The following is a 19223-nucleotide window of genomic DNA, read 5'->3' as shown; positions in this document are numbered from 1 at the left end:
TCCTTACCTTAAGTCACTCCTGCCTGGACAGAGGGGATGGGACAGTGAAATCATTTTAGGGCTTTTACCGCTATCAGAACTAATTCTGTGGTGACCCATCCACGGGTGATTAAGATTAATAGTTTTTTTTTAATTGCAGTGCAGTTTTGATTTTTCAGTTTTTTTTTGTTTTGTTTTTTAACTGCACTGGTAAACTCAGCCCTTATCCACCCACAGCACATTTATAATGAGTACTTTAGCAAAATATAAACTTTTAAAAAAAATATTAAACATGTGTCTGAGTGCTCAATGTCAAAAGGCAAAAATCCCATTTGTCTGTGGGAAAAACAAAACAAATGCATGTTATATAACCAGTTAAGAGGGCAGTGTACCCCTTGAATTCATGATACAGGCATCTGACATTGGTTATCATTTGATCAGTCATCACCAATGTTCCTATGAAAAAAACAATGATAGATTCCTCACAGTGTAGCCATTTGTGGCCTGTGGATTTCAGGCCAATGTAATATAAATGATTGCATTATTATTCTGGAATTTTAGAATGACGTGATAAATGCGTCCTCCGTCTCTAAAGGGCATTGCACTACATGTTTAAAGATCAAGAAAAACACGAACAGCCCCCCACCCTCAAAACAAACAAGCCAAAAACAAAACACAAAATGTAAATTAAACAATAAAAACCATACATTATTCAAGCAGATTGTTGTGGTTCCAACAACTTTGGCTCACCTCCAAAAGCTGCACAGGACTTGGCCTGGTCTCTGGATTCTTATCTAGAGCCTTCTTCAGGAAGTCTCGGAACTCCTGGGACCTACAAAAAACAGTTGGTTAGGTCATTCCAGATATGACAGGGAAGGTATAAGATACTGTGCCCCCCCCCCCCCACCCCACTCATTCACGTACTCATTTCCCCAATTTCTGGCCGCACTCCCAGAGAAAGCTTTAAATTCAACCTTTGGTTAGAATAAGAGGACACACATCTGTGCCTTCAGCCAAGGCACAATTATCTACTGAAGAGAATCAGAAAGGACATTTTTAGTATGAATAAATATTTCATTATTTTTCAATTCATTCAAAAAAGGTCTGCTTCATAAAGCGGAAATATATTTTCTCTATGGCTCTTTAATCACAATGTTCAAAAGTGCACTTCGATCTTTTACTGTAGTATGTATATGAACAGCAAATTCTATATTACCAGGGTTATTTACTAAAGCAAGAATTTAAAGTGAATTTCACATTTAAGGCCAGAGTAGCCAAACTGAAAGCATAGCGATTTAAATAATTTTTCCAGTTCGACTATTTTGATTTTAAATTTGAGATTCACTTTGAATTTACACTTTAGTGCATAACACTGTAGACCCCAAAGGTTGAAACCGTTTTTAATATGTTGTTCATTAAATCATCTGATGCACTGGTAAAAATTACAAGATCCTCTTAGTGTGGCTTGTCCTTTCTTTCTATATATTTATATATACACACACAAACACACACACACACAAACAAACACACACACACACAAACAAACACAAACAAACACACACACACACAAACAAACACAAACAAACACAAACAAACACAAACAAACACAAACAAACACAAACAAACACAAACACTTACCATTTGGAAGGGGAGGAAAGGGTTGGTGGCTCAGATTTTGCAATCTTCAGAAGAACACGCATAGGGTTTAGCTCATGGTGAGGTGGTTCCATCTGAGCCATTTCGATAAGAGTTATTCCTAAAGACCATATATCTGCTTTATAATCATATGGGGCATCTTTCATGGTCTCACACATCACCACCTCTGGAGCCATCCTGAAAAAATAAATAAAAAAAGAAGCAAGAGTTCACAGTATATAAGGAAACATGACAGCTAAACACTGCCTCACCAGTATAATGTATTTCCTTGATGCCATTCGGTTTGAAGCATAAAGAGAATGTAGCCAACAGCTGGAGTTAAAATGCTCAAAGCTACAAGGTTAGGGCAAAAAATATTCTTAACTCTATGAGTAAACCATCAATACGGAAGCAAATACATATGGGATGTAAATGTGTCCCCAAGTCATTCATTATTATTGCATTTTTTTTTCCACTTCAATTTAAAAAAAAAGTAAAGTATAAATTTAAAATGTATGAAAGCATTCATACCAAAATAGAAAAACAGGAAAGACTGATGATTTATTTTTCCAGCAGTTGTGGTCTAAAATGTGAAATTTACTTTTGAATTTCAGACTGTTCACATTTTAGTGAATAATCCTGTTTGTGCATTCCTGGTTCAAGAGCACCATTTTTTTTTTTTTTTTTTTTTTTTTTTTTTTAACACAAACTGGATTATCGGCTAAACCGTGAATTAAGGGGAATTTAAAACTGATTCGCAATATTCAGATTGCATTAAAACGGTCTGTAGTAAATTATTTTAAAATCGGCACTTTATGCCTAGATTCGGCAATTTGGTTATGAATTCCTTGCAATCCAGTAAGTAAACCAAACAGTGGATATCCGGGCATAGTAATAGTAATCCAAGCCTGATATAACAATCAGTGGACTGGATTTTGCTCTGAAGTCATAGGGCTGTTACTCCTTGTTGCACAAGAAAGAAAGTCTCAAGTTGTAAATACTTAAAAGGAAAAACACTATAGTGTTGGAAATACAAGCATACATTCCCAACGCTATATGGCCCCCTTGCCATGTGAGGGTTGGAAAGGCGAGTTTTACTTACCTTTCCGTCTTCGCTGGGCTGGTCTCCCTGGGGAAGTTCTGCCTCTTTGGCTGAGATTCTCAGCATAGGAAAATTATATCATATCATTGGGATGCAAGTGCACATGCCAAACATATGAGACCATGTGACTGAGACAGACTAGTTTCACTCTGCTATTGCGGCGTAAGCTCCTCTAGTGTCAGCCAGTGTGATATTCACTACAGGCATTTTAAAGGGACACTCCAGGCACCCAGACCACTTCTGCCCATTGGAGTGGTCTGGGTGCCAACTCCCACTACTCTTAACCCTGCCAGCGTAATTATTGCAGTTTTTTTTATAAACTGCAATAATTACCTTGCAGGGTTAACTCCACCTCTAGTGGCTGTCTACTAAACAGCCACTATATGGCACTTCCTGGTTTCTAGCACAGGAAACCAGTGCTAGAGCGTCGCTGGAGGTCCTCACGCTGTGTGAGGACCTCCAGCGTCGCTCATTTCCCCATAGGAAAGCATTTTCAATGCTCTCCTATGGGTAGCGCTAAGGCCCCACATTAGGTCTCCCCGGCCGGTGGGCGGGATCAGTCTCGCTGACGCAATCAGAGGGAGGAGCTGCGCAGAGGAAGAAGCAGCGACGTGGGACATCATGCCTCAGGTAAGTTACTGAATGGGTTTTAACCCCTTCAGCAACCGGGGATTGGGGGGTGGGAGGGAGAGGGGACCTGCAGTGCCAGGAAAACGGATTGTTTTCCTGGCACTGGAGTTTCCCTTTAAACCTGCAATGTGAACACTGTCTTTCCTACAGAATGGCAAGCTTTTCAGTTGCAGGATTAAAATGACAGTGAAATGGCACCTTCACGACTTCACTGAGATGAAGTGTCTAAACTGTCCTTTTAAAGCGGCCCACAATGGACATCTTTGTGGCCTGGCGAGCCGGGAGTACATGCTTGGTAAAATGTACCCGGCTCGGGAGGAGGGCAAGCGAGGGAGCTCCGTGTTCCTGCTCCTCACTGCTCCCTCGCGCGCGCCATCTGTTGTGAAGCCAGGCGCCGGAATATGATGTCATATTTCGGCATCACTAAACTGCACGTGAGGGAGCAGTGATGAGCAGATAGAAGATCCCCACTGGACCTCAGGGAGAGGCCCCACATTGGTTCCCAAAGGAAGGGAGCAATAAAGAAACGTATGTGTGTGCGCGTGTTTCATTGGCTGCGACTTAACAGCGGAGAACCTGGAGGTGCGTTGAGGAACGCAACGACACATTCCGACGTGCTCCACCTTCACAGGGTTTCAAGAAGTAGCGGAAGGATCAGATTTGGCACAGGGTGCGGTCGGCACCTTTTGGGGTATACCAGAGGCCGGAGTCGCATACTGGCATCGGCAATGTGAGTGGAGTGCTGGGATCTAGTAAATGGGGGGACGACGACTGGGATATAGTAAATGGGGGGATGACGACTGGGATCTAGTAAATGGGGGGACGACGACTGGGATCTAGTAAATGGGGGGACGACGACTGGGATCTAGTAAATGGGGGGACGACGACTGGGATCTAGTAAATGGGGGGACGACGACTGGGATCTAGTAAATGGGGGGACGACGACTGGGATTTAGTAGGGGGGACGACGACTGGGATTTAGTAGGGGGGACGACGACTGGGATTTAGTAGGGGGGACGACGACTGGGATTTAGTAGGGGGGGTGCTTTTTTTTTTATACTGTGCTTTTCAAAATAAACCTACGTTTCTATGAAAAAAAATTTGTAGCCCACAAACTTAAACCTTGTTTATGTGGCCCATGCTAAACTTTGAGTTTGACATGCTTGCTTTAAAGGGACACTGAGTAGCAATCCATGTTTAATTAAATTGATAGGTTTTTGCCACATTGATTATACTGTATTATTTTGCAGGTTAAAATTAAATATTTGCACATGAAAAAACAAACATTACCGTATATAATAACTTTTTAAGGAAGCCTGCAACCGTAGCTACGCCTCCTCACTCCTGAAAAATACTTTTCTGAAACGTATGCACAGAGTTTAGCCTCCAACAATGCTGGGTGATCTGATACAATACAAAGCAAGCTGATTTAGAAGAAAAAGATACCCAGGGAGACATAGTAAAACATAGTAAGGATATCACTAACTGTAGTTTAGGTTATGAATTAAAGAAGATCTTTCACTTTCCAGGATTTCGGTATATTTCACAGAGACTCCAGAAACAAACACATCCAACGTTGGTCTGGTGGCTGCAGGGGAGGGGGAGGTGAGTAACTATCCTCAGGTTCTCTCTCACGGCCACCACCATCTTCATGCGGCTGTGCTCGTCGGCTCTTGGCACCATGTCAGTGCTGTACTCTCACACATGCACAAGAGTTTAAGACAAGACTGGAGGATACTCTATAGAGAGCCAAACATTTGTGACAGCCAATGGGATTGGAACAAACATTGGATTGGACATAAGAGCTCAGCCTCTTTTCAACCTAAAGCTCTACTATAAGAGAAAATAGTCCCTACTCTGTCCTATGGAATCTGCGTTGGAAGACTTTATCAGTATTTCAGAGAAGATAAATCTTTACGAAATACTGAAAAGTCTGCTTTAAAAGCAGCCATTCATGTCTGTCAGTGGCTGAGCTGTGTGCATACATTTGATAAGGAATAGTTTTTCTGGAGTGGAGGGGCATGGCAAAGGAGTCAGACTTGGGGTGTAGCATGCTGCAAATTATTTGTACAAAAACGATAGGATTTGAGCATGCAAATAAATACATATTAAAGAGGTAAAATCCTATTAAATGCATTCATTTTGTACTGGCGCCCAGAGTATCCCTTTATAGGAACCTTTGGAAGAACAAGAAAAATAAAATAAAAAAATGTTAACCCCATTTCTCTCCAGGTTACAACTCCTCCACCCGCGTCAATTGTGGAACCAACAGGCATGTGTGGCACTTCCCACACGAGTTAAACCCTCCCCTTTAGAAAGCATTGAATGAATGCTTTCCTGCGAGGAATTTGAAGATATAAGACACACTGCATGAAGTCATCCATCATCATTTCACAGAGTAAAAGTCTGTTTGGGGCCCAGAAGGCTGTCAGCATGAGTTAACCCTGCAATGTAAATATTGCAGGGTAAAAGAGACAGGGCACTCCACCCAGATTACATCAATGAGATGAAGTGGTCTGGGTGCTTATGGAGTCCCTTTAACTCATTAATACAAAAAAACAAACCAGTCACATTCAAGTCTACGGAGACTGCTCCATTGACATTTATTAAACCAGCCAAAACATGGACTTTTAAAAACAGCCTTTGCCTTTGAAATCCCCAGTGACTTCGTGTTTCTTTTTGTATAAAGAGATCATTAACCTTTACTAAACCAAAAAACACTTAACATTCATGGAAAATTTCCATCCATGGTTCAACTACATTAGGAAGCACAAACTTTGTGTACAATTATATCACTGCAAATTTGAGATTTCTGTAGGAAACACAAGTCTTATAGCTTGACTGTACTAACCATTAATTACTGACTTCAGGTGGTAGGGGTTTTCAGCTACTCCCCCTCCCCCACCATAGCTTTCTTGGTTTGTGCAATTAATAATAATTAAAAAAAAGCTATGGTGGGGGGAAAAAGTAACTGAAAACCCCTACCACCTGAAGTCAGTACATTATTAAACACAGATCTACACACGTCAGTCAAGCTATAAGACGTGTGTGTGTGTGTATAATATATATATATATATATATAAAATTAGATTTATTACACAATGCTTCACTTCCCTGAACAGATGAGATTGAAAATCCCTTGCTATGTGGCTTGCATTGCCCTCTACCACGAACCATTTAAAATGCGGACACAATATATTTCAAGGGCACGAATTGATGAAGTAGAAATATTGTTTTGTGTGAAATCTGCCTGCCTAATGAATAACTAGCAAAGCTAGATTACTGGCTTCTCGTTTGCCTTTAAAAAGGATGATCAAACAGAAAGGCAAATGTAAACATTTAAGTTCCTCATAAATGGCAACGTTGTACATTGCTAGAGAAAATGTACAGTGTGTATGCGCCCAAACCACTTTATAAAGATGAAACGGCCTTGGCGCCAAGAGCATAAAGAAAAAAAAAAAGGGTATCAAAAAGCAGATACAAATTCCCATTCGAGTAACAAGGTAAACCTTAGATTAGGTATTCTGGGAACTAATCAGGAGAACTTACAATTTTGACTTGAAATAACATTATACAAAGCGGACTAGCTAAGATTTTCAGGGCTAATAAAGGTTATGTGAGCCACTGACTACAACTACTTTAGCAGTATTTGTCCTTTTATGATCCCATGTAAAGTTAGGCGGTTTCTTACCAGTATGGGGTCCCAATGAAAGAGTCCCTTCTTTGCACCGTCCTTACATTTTTCGCAGACACTCCAAAATCAGCTAAAAGAAAAAGGCAGATATTCACTATAACAGACTTCAAACTAGAAAGGCCGACAGACGCACTGGGTAAATGAAAATAATGGTTTATTAATTAAGAACAGCAAAAACTAATAAAATTTTAAAAAGCAAATCAAAGCTCTAATAATCCAGCGCTCTACTAAACAGAAGTGTCACACAACAACATCAATAGAAAAAAAAAAGTCTCTAAAATAAGAACTATAAATATTGGGCTATCAATGCTCTTTCCATTAACACAATCTGAAATAGAAACGTATTGAGCAGAAATTATAAAGCATGGAATTTTTAAGCGAGAAAACAAAGGAGACTGTATGTAATGTATCTGTAAACTTTAAACTAACCCTTTCACTACCAAGCGGCTTAGAAAAAGAATATAAGTATTTTGGGTGTCCAGGAAACAAATGTTTAAAAAATTTTTTATTTTTTTTTGTTTCAGTGTGCATAGATAGAATATTATTTAATGGGGAAGAAAAAAAACAAAACAATTACATTCTTTCACATTGTTTTAAGCAAATCATGACATTACAGATGAGAAATGAAACAGTTGGTCAGAATTGCAACTGCCATGATGCCCAAGATTGGAAAAAAAACATTTTGGGTCTTTTAAAGTTCTAAAACAGGCGAGATTCGATCATTTGGTAACCCCCTGTTCAGTCGTTTAATAAAATGTACACTTCTTACACCCGATTTAACTTAAAGTGCTCTAGATTCTGTAATATGCATATCATTCACATACATAAACATGCACAACTATCTGGTTGAAAAATACAAAATATTGTTTTATAACACAGCCGTGAACTTGACGATTTTAAAAGAAAGAAAGGAAAAAGACAGAGAGGGCAGTAGATGACTGGAATTTCAATCCAACCCCACTCAGAGTCTCCCGCATGACTGCTGCAGTAAGAATGCGACACCACATGCGGCTTGCTAACATGGCTCCTGGGAGTAGTCCATGAAGATTTTGCTATAGAAACAACTGGCCAGGTGCTCAGCCCAAATGAAGATCAAACAGAGTAACAGTTGATTCAAGTCTACTGCTAGATTAGAGCTAATTCCCCAAATACTCTTCTTCTAACAAGAGTTTTTTTTTTATAAATTTGCTCCACTGCCTAGAACACATCTTATGGCTTTACTCTGGAGTAGTTTATTACAAGAGGTGTGCATTTAGGATTCCTCAATAGATCTGACACTCCTCCTTGCTTTCTGCAAACATAGGACGCCTGAAGCAAAACAGGTATGTGTATGCTTGCACAGAGCCATGTCTTTCAGCAGCAAGGTGTGGAGTGAGATCTTTATAATGTGTCTTTCATTGCATTTACAAAGTGGGTAGCAGTTTTAACACAAAGAACAGAGATCCAAATTATTATCCTTTCAAGAATAACTTTTGGCCGCCGACCTAAAAGTCGGATCTGTTCGAAAACTGAAAAGGTTGCTTGTGTCTTAGATTCCAAGACAAAAAGGCAATAAAATTAAACTAAGCTATATGGTCTAAACTAGGTGTGGTAGGCAATAACGCATCATGATATTTGCATGTATTTCAACCGCAGTTAAGGGTCTATCTCTTGGCTATTACAGGTCTAGACAGTTACCAACACACTTGGCACCCTTTGGACTTGCTAAGTACCATAAGAAATGTAGATCACAATCATCTGGAGGGCCAGTTTAGCCATCAAAGATCTAGATACTGAGTGAGACCAAAGGAAAGCCTGGGTCCCATAATCTTCACAGAAAAATCTTCAATAAAAAAAAAAAAAAGGAATAAAAAAAGTTTAATAGCATCAAATTCAAGAGCTTGTTTCAAGTACAGTATTTTCTTGTGTTAAAAAAAGGTGTATAGCCACACTCAACTGTATTCATTTTATAACCATTGTAAAGATGAAGGGCTCGATCAACACAGATATAAACAAGTAGTATGGTTACTACAAATGGCACACTAACCATCCGAGCTACCTCACTGCCAACATTCTTCGAGGTCATAGTCGCAAATCACATACGTACGAATGACAAAACGCATTCTGAATAGCCTCTAATAACATTTGCAAGGATATTCACTGAAGTGAGAATTTTTGGGAAGTGAATATCCTATTTAAGACCAGAATAGCTGAACTGGAAAATTTATCCATGTCAGCTATGCTTCCAGTTTGATATATGAAATGGAATAAAGCCTTTCTCACAGCAATGATAAATGGCAAGGCTAACATCTGCAGGGAGAGCGACAGCCAGTTTTATGAACGGATTCTTGAAGACCTAAGATCGTTCATCTGAAAAGTGGCACAGCTTAGATGAAATGTGCTGGTAATTTCAATTCCTGCTGTGTGCAGAAATAGCTGACATGCTCCAATTCTAGGCAAACGCATAGCACAATATAACTTATCAATAGAAAAAGATTGTATAAATCAGCCCTAAAATAAAGAAATTATAATTTATGGATTATTTAATTTTTTTTATTTATTTTTTATTAAATCAGTAACAAATGATTAAATGCACTGGGGTGGTGTGTGTGTGTGATTTGGGAATTAATTTGGTGCAACTTTATGCCCATTTAAATGGCCACTAAACTCACTAAGATCACTTCATATACAATGCAGGGATAAACACATGTCTAACGGCTCTCTTCCAGACAGCCACTAGATGGTGCGTCCTCACCTACAACCATGAGATTCGGTTATTTGCCGTTCAATGCCCTCGCATGTTTCATGAGGACACCAAACGTTCGCTGATGTTTCTCATAGAGAAGCATTAGATTGCTGGAGTGTGGTGCTTCCGTCGCATATGCTTCTCATTCATGATGAGAAGCATTCGATCAAATGAAAAGTCAGAATGTGTCAGGCGAAAAAGGAGGTGAATCAGGGGACTGCAACAACAGCATCTCGACACTGGAAATGAGGTAATTAAAAAATATTGCACTGATATTTTTAGTAAAATAATAAAGGGGAGGGGGAGACAGGTCACTGTAATGGCAGGGAACGTATACAGAACAAGTTACCAAATCAAAAGACTTTGTGCTATTATTCTATTCATCTCACTTGCCAACGCCATGTGGCAATTGCAGCTCAAAAGAACTGCTAGGTATTGTCTATTCCTTTTTTATTTATTTTTTTTAAGTCCTGGGATATGTCCATTTCAAAATGTGCATAATCCGTCAAAAAAGGAATCCCTTTTGACAAGTTCAGTGCACTACTGCAGTGGAATGCAACAGTCTGACACCTGGTCCAACCACAGTACAGGGTATTCCAACTTAGCTTGCCTAATTTCAAAACTGCCACCAAACTATGCAGGTCTTGCACTGCTACGGCAACAGTATGTGAACAAAATTTAAATAAATAAATTAAAAGCAAGTGTGTAGTCTTTTTATAGCCATTTGGCAGTCCGTTGAGCTGTTCCATTCCATAAGCTGAGAAGTGAGCAAATACAAAACAGATCACCATGTACATTAGTGATGACAGGAAAAAATATGGATGAGATGGAGCTATGATATTTGTATTTTTTCCATGGACAGGTTTAGGAATTATTTTTCGACGGTATACTGATCTACCCATAGGAGTGTAAAGTAACTTTTTTTTTTTTTTTTTATAGGACTTGTTCATCTGACCCTTCTACAAAATAAAATGCTGTCAAGGTGTTTACATATACTAGAAGCAAATGAAACCAAATACAAAGACCATTTTAACAACTTCAGTTTTCATACTTTCATGACATCTGAAACGCTATGGACATTTCAATTTATGTTGGTCTCCTCAGCGCTGAGCAGTCTATCCAAAGCGTGACGCCGATTGTTCAGGTAGATAAACAAATGCATATCCTTACAACAGAAGATAAAACAACCAAAATCTCTCCAGTGCTCACATGACTATTAGCGGTATCTAACAGAACAAAACCAAAACGCGTTGTTAGTGCGTCATGATTAACCTTGCAGGGGACAGCGGTAACGAGAGCACCTGCAAAACGCTGAACAGGAACAGTGGAGAAAGCTCTTAACTGGCTACAAGTTCCTAAAGTCTGTCTGATCATCTCATGCCAATTAGTGTGAGTGGCAATATACCACTCTACAACTGCGAGTTTGTTAAGAAGGACTACGCGTTTAATAAAATGTTTTACATTTTATATTAAATATTACATTACATTTTATTACAGTGTTGTACTATGAATATTGTTTCTTGCAACAACTTGCACATGTTCTTCAGAGGTAACGATCTGAAAATCCTACTAAATAAGGAACAAAATAGGACACTTTTTTTTTATAACCCATCTATTCTAGTGTCCATCCCGACGAGTGATGGCTCAATGAATGAGTTTTACTTACCTTTCAGGCTTTACCACGCTGAACTATGTGGGAAAGCTCAGACTCCTTGGTTGAGATCAACGAAATCCAATGTTTTCCCATAGGAAAGCATTTGGAGGCTAGTGCACCAATCAGATGCACTTTGGGTGTTACTTGGCTATTTTCGTCCATAGTGCCACTAGAGGCATTTTAGCCCTGCAATATAAACATTGCCGTTCCTGCATAACGTCAATGTTTTCACTTGCAGGGTTAAAAGTAGTGTAACATGGAACCCAGACCACTTCAATATGAAGTGGTCTTGGTGCCTATAGAGCTTGGTACAATCTGCTTTATGGCAGATTAATAAAAAGATTCTTAAAACAGTTTGGCAGAAAATATTTCTAATATCCTTGACATATTTAAAAAAATAACATTCTTAACATTCTCTAACTCAACATCTGTGTTAAATATATCCATATATAAATGTACTGTGAACTTAAATTCCTTTGTTTGTGAAATGGCTAATTTAAAACACAACAAATTGCTAAGTAGAGGTCCCCAAGAGACCCTGCGCCCTGTTATGCTGCTTCTTAGGTGGAGAGCACAAACTGAAACTTTATTAAAACCACAACTAAGTATTCCTTTCAAGCAGGGATACCTCATTGTGGTTTGAATTTAACCCCTTAAGGACCAAACTTCTGGAATAAAAGGGAATCATGACATGTCACACATGTCATGTGTCCTTAAGGGGTTAAATATTACATCACTTCTATAACATAGGCTGTGAGGGACAACCTTGAACTTATTTGCTCATGATTACAAAGAAAAAAAACTATAATTAAAGATTTGTGGAGCTATACTTGGATAAAACAGAATTCTAGTTTGTCACAGACATAAATTAAAGGGGCACCTTAGGCATCCTAACCAGTGCACTGTAGTGGTTATGGTGTCAAAAGTCCCCTGGCACCATCCAATTGTTAAGAGTCAAATCGTTTTAGAATGATTTGCCACTGTCCCTAGTCTCCTGGGAGCCAGTCGTCCTGCCCTCTTCTACCACAAAGTGGAAGTTCCACTTCTACACTAAAAGCATCAATTTAGTTTCCTATTTTGAATTCATTGGCTAAGGTGTGTCAGCTGATACACTGTCAATTAAATCAGTCCTGAGGTGGCTGGAATTAATAGGGCACAATACAATTAAAAGATTTAGTAAAACAAAAAACAAAGTGAAAGCAAAGGGATATTTAATGGTTAGTGTACTTGCACTGTGTTTTATTTAACAGCCTGTACATTTGTTATTAGAGCGATGTCATAGCAGATATTGTATATTGAAAAAAATTAAACTGAAATTATATCATTATCCTCTGTAACAGCCTTGAAGCAGGTTAATGAATGATACCACCCACCTCAGTCACAACAAGGTATTGCCTGAACATGCAACACACACTATACTCCAATGCGTTCCTACTGCGCACTTGTGCAACGAGTATGTGCCTTTACTTCTGCTCACATCAGTACTCTACAGGCAAATATCAACTGGTTTCTGAAACCCAATGTCTGCTGGGAATGCAAGCTGAAAGATGAGCTAAATTCTGCAAGCGTATCCCTTTACTTTACAAAACCCATGCATGTTAAGGATAGAACAATCATATTTTTAGCTGGGATACTTATATGAACGTTCTCCACGCCATTTAACTCAAAAAGAAGGGGAGTATATCATGTGTTCACTTCAGGGAGCCTAATGAAAAATACATTCTGCATGCCTGCGTTACGAGCCCTGCCTTACACATGTTTAATAAGGGTATCTCCTTAAAGCGTGGTGTCCTACACGTAGGTCCAGTGGTTCAATGAATGAAGGAATTAACTCAATCCTCCTGTAGTTCGCCTCCAAGAATTAATTTAGATAACATCTAGACTAATGTTCAATAAAACCACAATCAAACTATACTGCAACAAACGCAGATGCTTTTTTGGAACAAGTTAATGGAAATTGGTCTGCAATAGTGCTTGAGAAATCAGTTCTCAAGGACCATCCCAATTCTACCAAAATGGAAGACTGATGAAAGGTTGACACTGTTTAAGATGCACTTCTTTAGGTAAAGAATGGTTAGCAATTATAATTGATCAGGGTCTTACTTGTCTGAGAATCACTACCATACCGCACTAGATTTTCACAGATTGAAAAAAAAACCAAAAAAACAATATACAAATTATCATTCAAACAACCCATAAAATAAAGTTCTTCCTCTCACCTAGCTTGATATCCCCATCCTGTGTCAGAAGCACGTTTCCAGCTTTCAGGTCACGATGGATGATCTTCACGCTGTGGAGGTAGGCCAAGGCTTCCAACATCTGTCTGCAGACTGTTTTGATCTGAGGTTCCGTTAGTCCATGATCGAGCTCTGTAACAAATACATTTTATATTCACAATTTCAGCATGCAAATCAACAGTATGATTAGTACTTTTATTACCGGATAAAAGACCCACAAAACAACGGGCAAAAACTACTCTAGCAGGAAGTTATGACATGCAAACAGGTTTGCGTGCCTTAACAGGACACAAATGTCCACTAAAATGCCCATAACAGACATCAATAATACATCATGCGCTGAACTACCAGCGGTACAGTGACCAGAACCCCAGTAGGCATTCAAACATCAGCAATATTCACACACAAGCAATGCATCAAGGGAAGTGTACGGCAGTTGATCTGCCTTTTGGCCATCCCTGTTCTATGGGAGGGGGCAAGTTTTGTTTTTTTAGCACGAGGCCCCTCTCTTCATTAGTTGCACTAATGAAATAAATTATATTTTCATTATAGTTATTATAGATCTGCAATTAGAAATTTAGCATGAGAGTGCATTTTAAATAAGAAAACAAACACATGGTCCTTTTGAGACATTACAAAATTCCATAAACAATACGCAATTTAACATTTGCTGGAATGGTCTGCCTCAGATGTTCCTCTTTATGGGATTAAATTATTTTTTTTTGCACACATAGGAGGAGGTGCACGAGTGCAAAAATGTGAAGAAAACCAGTCTTAATACACATTTTGAAGTGTTATCCAAGGTTCCATCCAGTTCAGTTCATGATTGTTTCATTCCACATGTCTCTGGAGCTGGAAGTTTGATTATATAAGGAAGAACCCATCTTCACATTTCACCAACACTTTTGAGAGTAACTCGTATGCACAGTAGATCACGTGCTTATAGTATGTTATACAATGCTTCTGGTTTATGTTCACTACATATTTTCCACTTGTCTTTTTGTTTGAATTTGCTATTGGGATCTAAAGAATCCTTTGAGAACGTGATGAGCTCCCTAGCCATATAAGGGAATTTAATGTTATTTAATGTTTAAGGGGATACTGTAATAAGGGGAAGTAGTCTCAGTGTGCTCGTATAAACATTTCAACAAGGACAGATTGTTTCAGTATTCCTTTAAAATATAGTATATACAGAATAATGGATATGCTCTAGTTTACCTTTACAGGAAGACTCTTCTTGTGTTTCACTTTATACATCAATGGATTTGTGCATTACATCTAACCAAACGGACACATGATTACAAATCTGAATCCTTTGATTCCAGGCACAAGCAATATTCTGTAACTCCTCTCTATACTAGTGATGGCAAACCATTGTGAGCTAGCGTCCAGGCAGTAGCAGAAATCAAGTGATTGTTTTTAAAGTGCCAAGAACCTTTTTTTGTTCATCGCTCATTTTCAGTTTGTTGTGTAATTGCTGGTGCTCCTCGTTTGACTCCATTCTTCTCTCTATCTATGCTTTCCTCCTTTCATTTCTGTATCTCACTTCTCCTGATATCAGTGACCGTTATGACAGGTTGAGAACAAATAATGACTGCCATCTTTCAGGACTCCGGTTAATAGGTGGCAGTCGAGCCAACACTACCCTATGCTTTTTTCCAATCCCATAACCCACATCTGCACTAACACGTGTCAGCTACATGTCTCTAGAGATAATCCAAAATCAAGTCTTCCTGTATGATTAGCCAAGGCAAACAAGTACAGCTATTTTTTTTTATTTTTTTTTTCAAATTTCGGTTCTCAACTCTGCAGTATAAAGGGTTGTGATTAATAGGTTTTTAAAACAAACTTGATATACTTTCCTGAAAGCTAATAAATATAAAGAAATTGTAGTTAAATAGAACCAATGATGCAGATCACAAAAATCCCAAAAATCCTTAGTTTGCAAAGTTTTATATCTCACATACCGAGCATTATGGCATCCACAGCTCCTCCTTGGCAAAACTCGATCATAATCTGCCAAGAAAACAAACAAAGCAAAAACATATCCATTAATCACAATATAGAATGTAAGTGCAAGTAAGAACAGAAAGTAAAACAACAAATCTAGACATTAAAGGCCCCATTGCAGTACCGCTTACTTCTAGGTTAAAGTAACTTTTTTATTTTGTTCTGATTTAGGATTGCCATATAGTCAGTGTTTTCCTGGAAATACATCAATTCTAGATACTGAAAAAATCCTGCCCTGTAGCAGTAGAATTTATATACAGCAGAATGACTAAGTGTCGTCCTTGGAGGATCGGACGCAGGGAGAACGTGGACATATTAAAGTTTTTAGTTTTTTTGGGGGTGAGCGGGGGATGTGAGAGACCTGCACAGTAAAGGTTACAAAAACAGTGTTTAATTATTAAAACATTGTTTGGTTGGAGTAGTCCTTTAATCAAGAATGAATCCCATGCTTTGATAATTAAATCAAGTTATTTTTCTTGAAATGTATACTTTTATGAATTTTGACAAAGAGCATGGGATGCCCTTTTAATTAGCATGGTATTAAACAAGATGCAAAGGACATGAGTATGATGATACAGCTTTGAAAATGACACAACCAAAAATTATGTTGAAACCTTGCAAATATACCCATGAGAAACACTAGACCCAGGTTTCTGGTCTTTGGACAAGATACGAGAGCAGATGTGATATGCCAAATAGATTTGCATTTAAGAGTGGATAAAATGTTGATAAATGGTTTATATGGAGGTTATTAAAGGAATACTGTAGGCCCCAAAACAACTTTAGCTTTATCAAAATTGTTTTGGTGTATTGATCATGCCCCTGCAGTCTCACTGCTCGTATTCTGCCATTTAGGAGTTTGATTACTTTGTTTATGGAGCCATAGCTACACCTCCCCTGGCTGTGACTGACAGTCTTTCTAAACACTTCCTGTAGAGAGAAATCTAATGTTCAAATGTCCCTTGCACAGAATTTTAATTTGGAATTTCTAATATCCTGGTCGGTTAAGAGCCTGCAGTAACCTTGTGAGTAATTAAAGAAAAAAAAAATTCAAATTTTCCAAGGGTTCCCCAACCCCGAATAAAGAGACACTATTGTCACCAGAACAACTACAGCTTAATGTTGGTGCTCCAGTAAATCTAGTTTGTCCTGGTAGGCCTTTTGCTGTATAGAGGTGTCCCTAGGCAGTAATGTAAACACAGCCTTTTTACATAAAAGGCTGTGTTTACATTACTGCCTAGGGACACCTCTAATGACAGTCACTCGGACACGCGCTAAAAATGCTTCCCGGGTTAGTGCTGCACATTATGTTCAGCATCTCCATGTCTGCATGGATGCGCATTCTCTAGTCTCGAAGGGGAGTTCTCCCACTTTTTGAACCATAGGGAGTGAACACCCACAGGGAGGGAGGAGAGAGCTACTTTTCCCCTTTGATTACGTTCTGTCTGCAAGGGGAAGATTTTCATGTCTGCTGGTACAGTGCACTGACAACAGACTTCAAGGGAAACTCCAGTGCCAGGAAAACAATCAGTTTTCCTGGCACTGCAGGTCCCCTCTCCCTCCCACCCCCCAATCCCCGGTTGCTGAAGGGGTGAAAACCCCCTTCAGTAACTTACCAGAGGCAGAGACATGTCCCACGTCGCTGCTTCTTCCTCCGCTCCTCCTCTGTATTACGTCGGCTGATGGGCGAGACTGACCCTGCCCACCGGCTGGAGAGACCTAATGCGCATGCGCAGTAATGCCACGCATGCACATTAGAGTTCCCCATAGGAAAGCATTGAAAATGCTTTTCAATGCTTTCCTATGGGGAAATGAGCGAAGCTGGAGGTTCTCACACAGTGTGAGGACGTCCAGCGACGCTCTAGCACAGGTTTTCTGTGCTATGATGCAGGAAGTGCCCTCTAGTGGCTGTCTAGCAGACAGCCACTAGAGGTGGAGTTAACCCTGCAAGGTAATTATTGCAGTTTTTAAAAAACTGCAATAATTACATTTGCAGGGTTAAGAGTAGTGGGAGTTGGCACACAGACCACTCCAATGGCCAGAAGTGGTCTGGGTGCCTAGAGTGTCCCTTTAACCCCTTAAGGACCAAACTTCTGGAATAAAAGGGAATCATGACGTGTCACACACGTCATGTGTCCTTAAGGGGTTAAAATAGGCAAAGAATTGACATTGGCAGCCAGGAACAGTTCTGGCTTGCCGATGTCACATGTGCTGGGGGTGCAACTAGCCCCCAGCATACAAGTGCAAATAACTCCGTATGTGCAGTGTTTCAAGTTGAAACACGGCGCACATACAGACTTATACCACCATGACCAGTTCAAATCACTGAAGTGGTGACAGTGGTTGGAGTAAACCTTTAAACTTAATTGAAAATAACACTATTTTTAAAGCAGGCTGTGTGAGTCACAACCAAGGGAGATGTGACTAGGGCTGCATAAACACAATCAAAAGTAATTTAACTCCTAAATGGCACAGAAGTGAGCAGTGCAAACACCAAAACTGATTCAGTAAACTTTAAATAAAGTTAACTTTTCTAAATAAAAAACTTAAAGTTGTTTTGGTGCCTTTAGTGTCCCTTTAAGGTTACATTAATCTTATCACTATTCTGTAGCAGACCAACAGGTGTGCCTAACACTTATTTTCCCATTCCCCTCCATAAACTTGGAGGTGATCATCTTTAATGATTTAATAGTAAGTGTCTTGCAGAGTTTTATGGATGGACCCTAACATGACTCACCCTGTAGATTAGATATACAGATGTGCAGGTATAAAAGGTGTTCATACAATGGCATAAATGGGACTTTAATTACATTTTGGGCATCGTTTTTCTCCAGGCTCCACACATTCTTCATTAACCATAATGAATGGATATTGGGGTGAGCAAACTTTGGCCTGACAGTGGCGTGACTACTATTCCCATAATGCTGCTTGATTTGCTGGTTGGCACAGAACTAAATTAACTGTAGCACAGCGATAGCTGTATGACCAAGGTAGCAAATTCTTCGATCACACATCTGCAGCTGAACTGAATGCAGAAGTTCAATATTTTACAGCCTCTCTCTCTCCCCATCTAAAAATTAAGTGTGATCCTTTGCCACAAGATGATCTATAAGGCGCACGTTCTTCATTGTTCTACTGTACAGGAAGTCTGCAAATTATAATGTGCAGGTTGCTTGCTTATTGTCACAAGCTCCACACATGTAGCATCCCGTATAAAACTGGGAACAGCCTTCTGGGATACAACTGCTTCCTCCAGATAACAACCATGGCACTTGAAAGGAAGTTATGCAGTTTAACCCCTTTTTCTCCAAGAATAAAACTCCATCTCTGATGCTAAACATGCTTTTAAGGTTTTACAGTTCAATTAAATGGGATGTAAAACATGCAGTGCTGGAAGACAGAACCCGGCTTGACAAGTCCATGATTGCGAGACACTAGTGGCTGGTAGGGAGCAAGGAACATTTATCTCAAGTGGATACTTAATAGGTACTTAAAAAAGTCTAATAAAGCAGTTGTAATGCCCGCAGAGTCCCTGTATCGGTTAGACAATTACAGTT

At 39.3% G+C, this 19223-nt stretch overlaps 1 protein-coding gene across 2 annotated transcripts in view; it reads right to left on the bottom strand.

The window, feature by feature from the left end:
• STK10 (serine/threonine kinase 10) overlaps window positions 1-19223 on the bottom strand; it is a 114830-nt gene that overhangs the window by 21932 nt on the left and 73675 nt on the right. For both annotated transcript variants that reach the window (XM_063447360.1, XM_063447359.1), the window contains exons 3-7: window positions 15624-15672; window positions 13639-13788; window positions 7038-7110; window positions 1618-1812; window positions 730-811 (exon numbers count right to left, since the gene is read on the bottom strand). In XM_063447360.1, coding sequence (XP_063303430.1) covers window positions 730-811; window positions 1618-1812; window positions 7038-7110; window positions 13639-13788; window positions 15624-15672 — 549 coding nt within the window. The remainder of the gene's footprint in view (window positions 1-729; window positions 812-1617; window positions 1813-7037; window positions 7111-13638; window positions 13789-15623; window positions 15673-19223) is intronic.

The sequence above is a fragment of the Pelobates fuscus genome, chromosome 3, assembly GCF_036172605.1.
Source record: "Pelobates fuscus isolate aPelFus1 chromosome 3, aPelFus1.pri, whole genome shotgun sequence".
In the NCBI taxonomy this organism is placed as follows: domain Eukaryota; kingdom Metazoa; phylum Chordata; class Amphibia; order Anura; family Pelobatidae; genus Pelobates; species Pelobates fuscus.
Note: the sequence above shows the minus strand (reverse complement) of the source record. Positions and strands in the feature narration are given on the sequence as shown.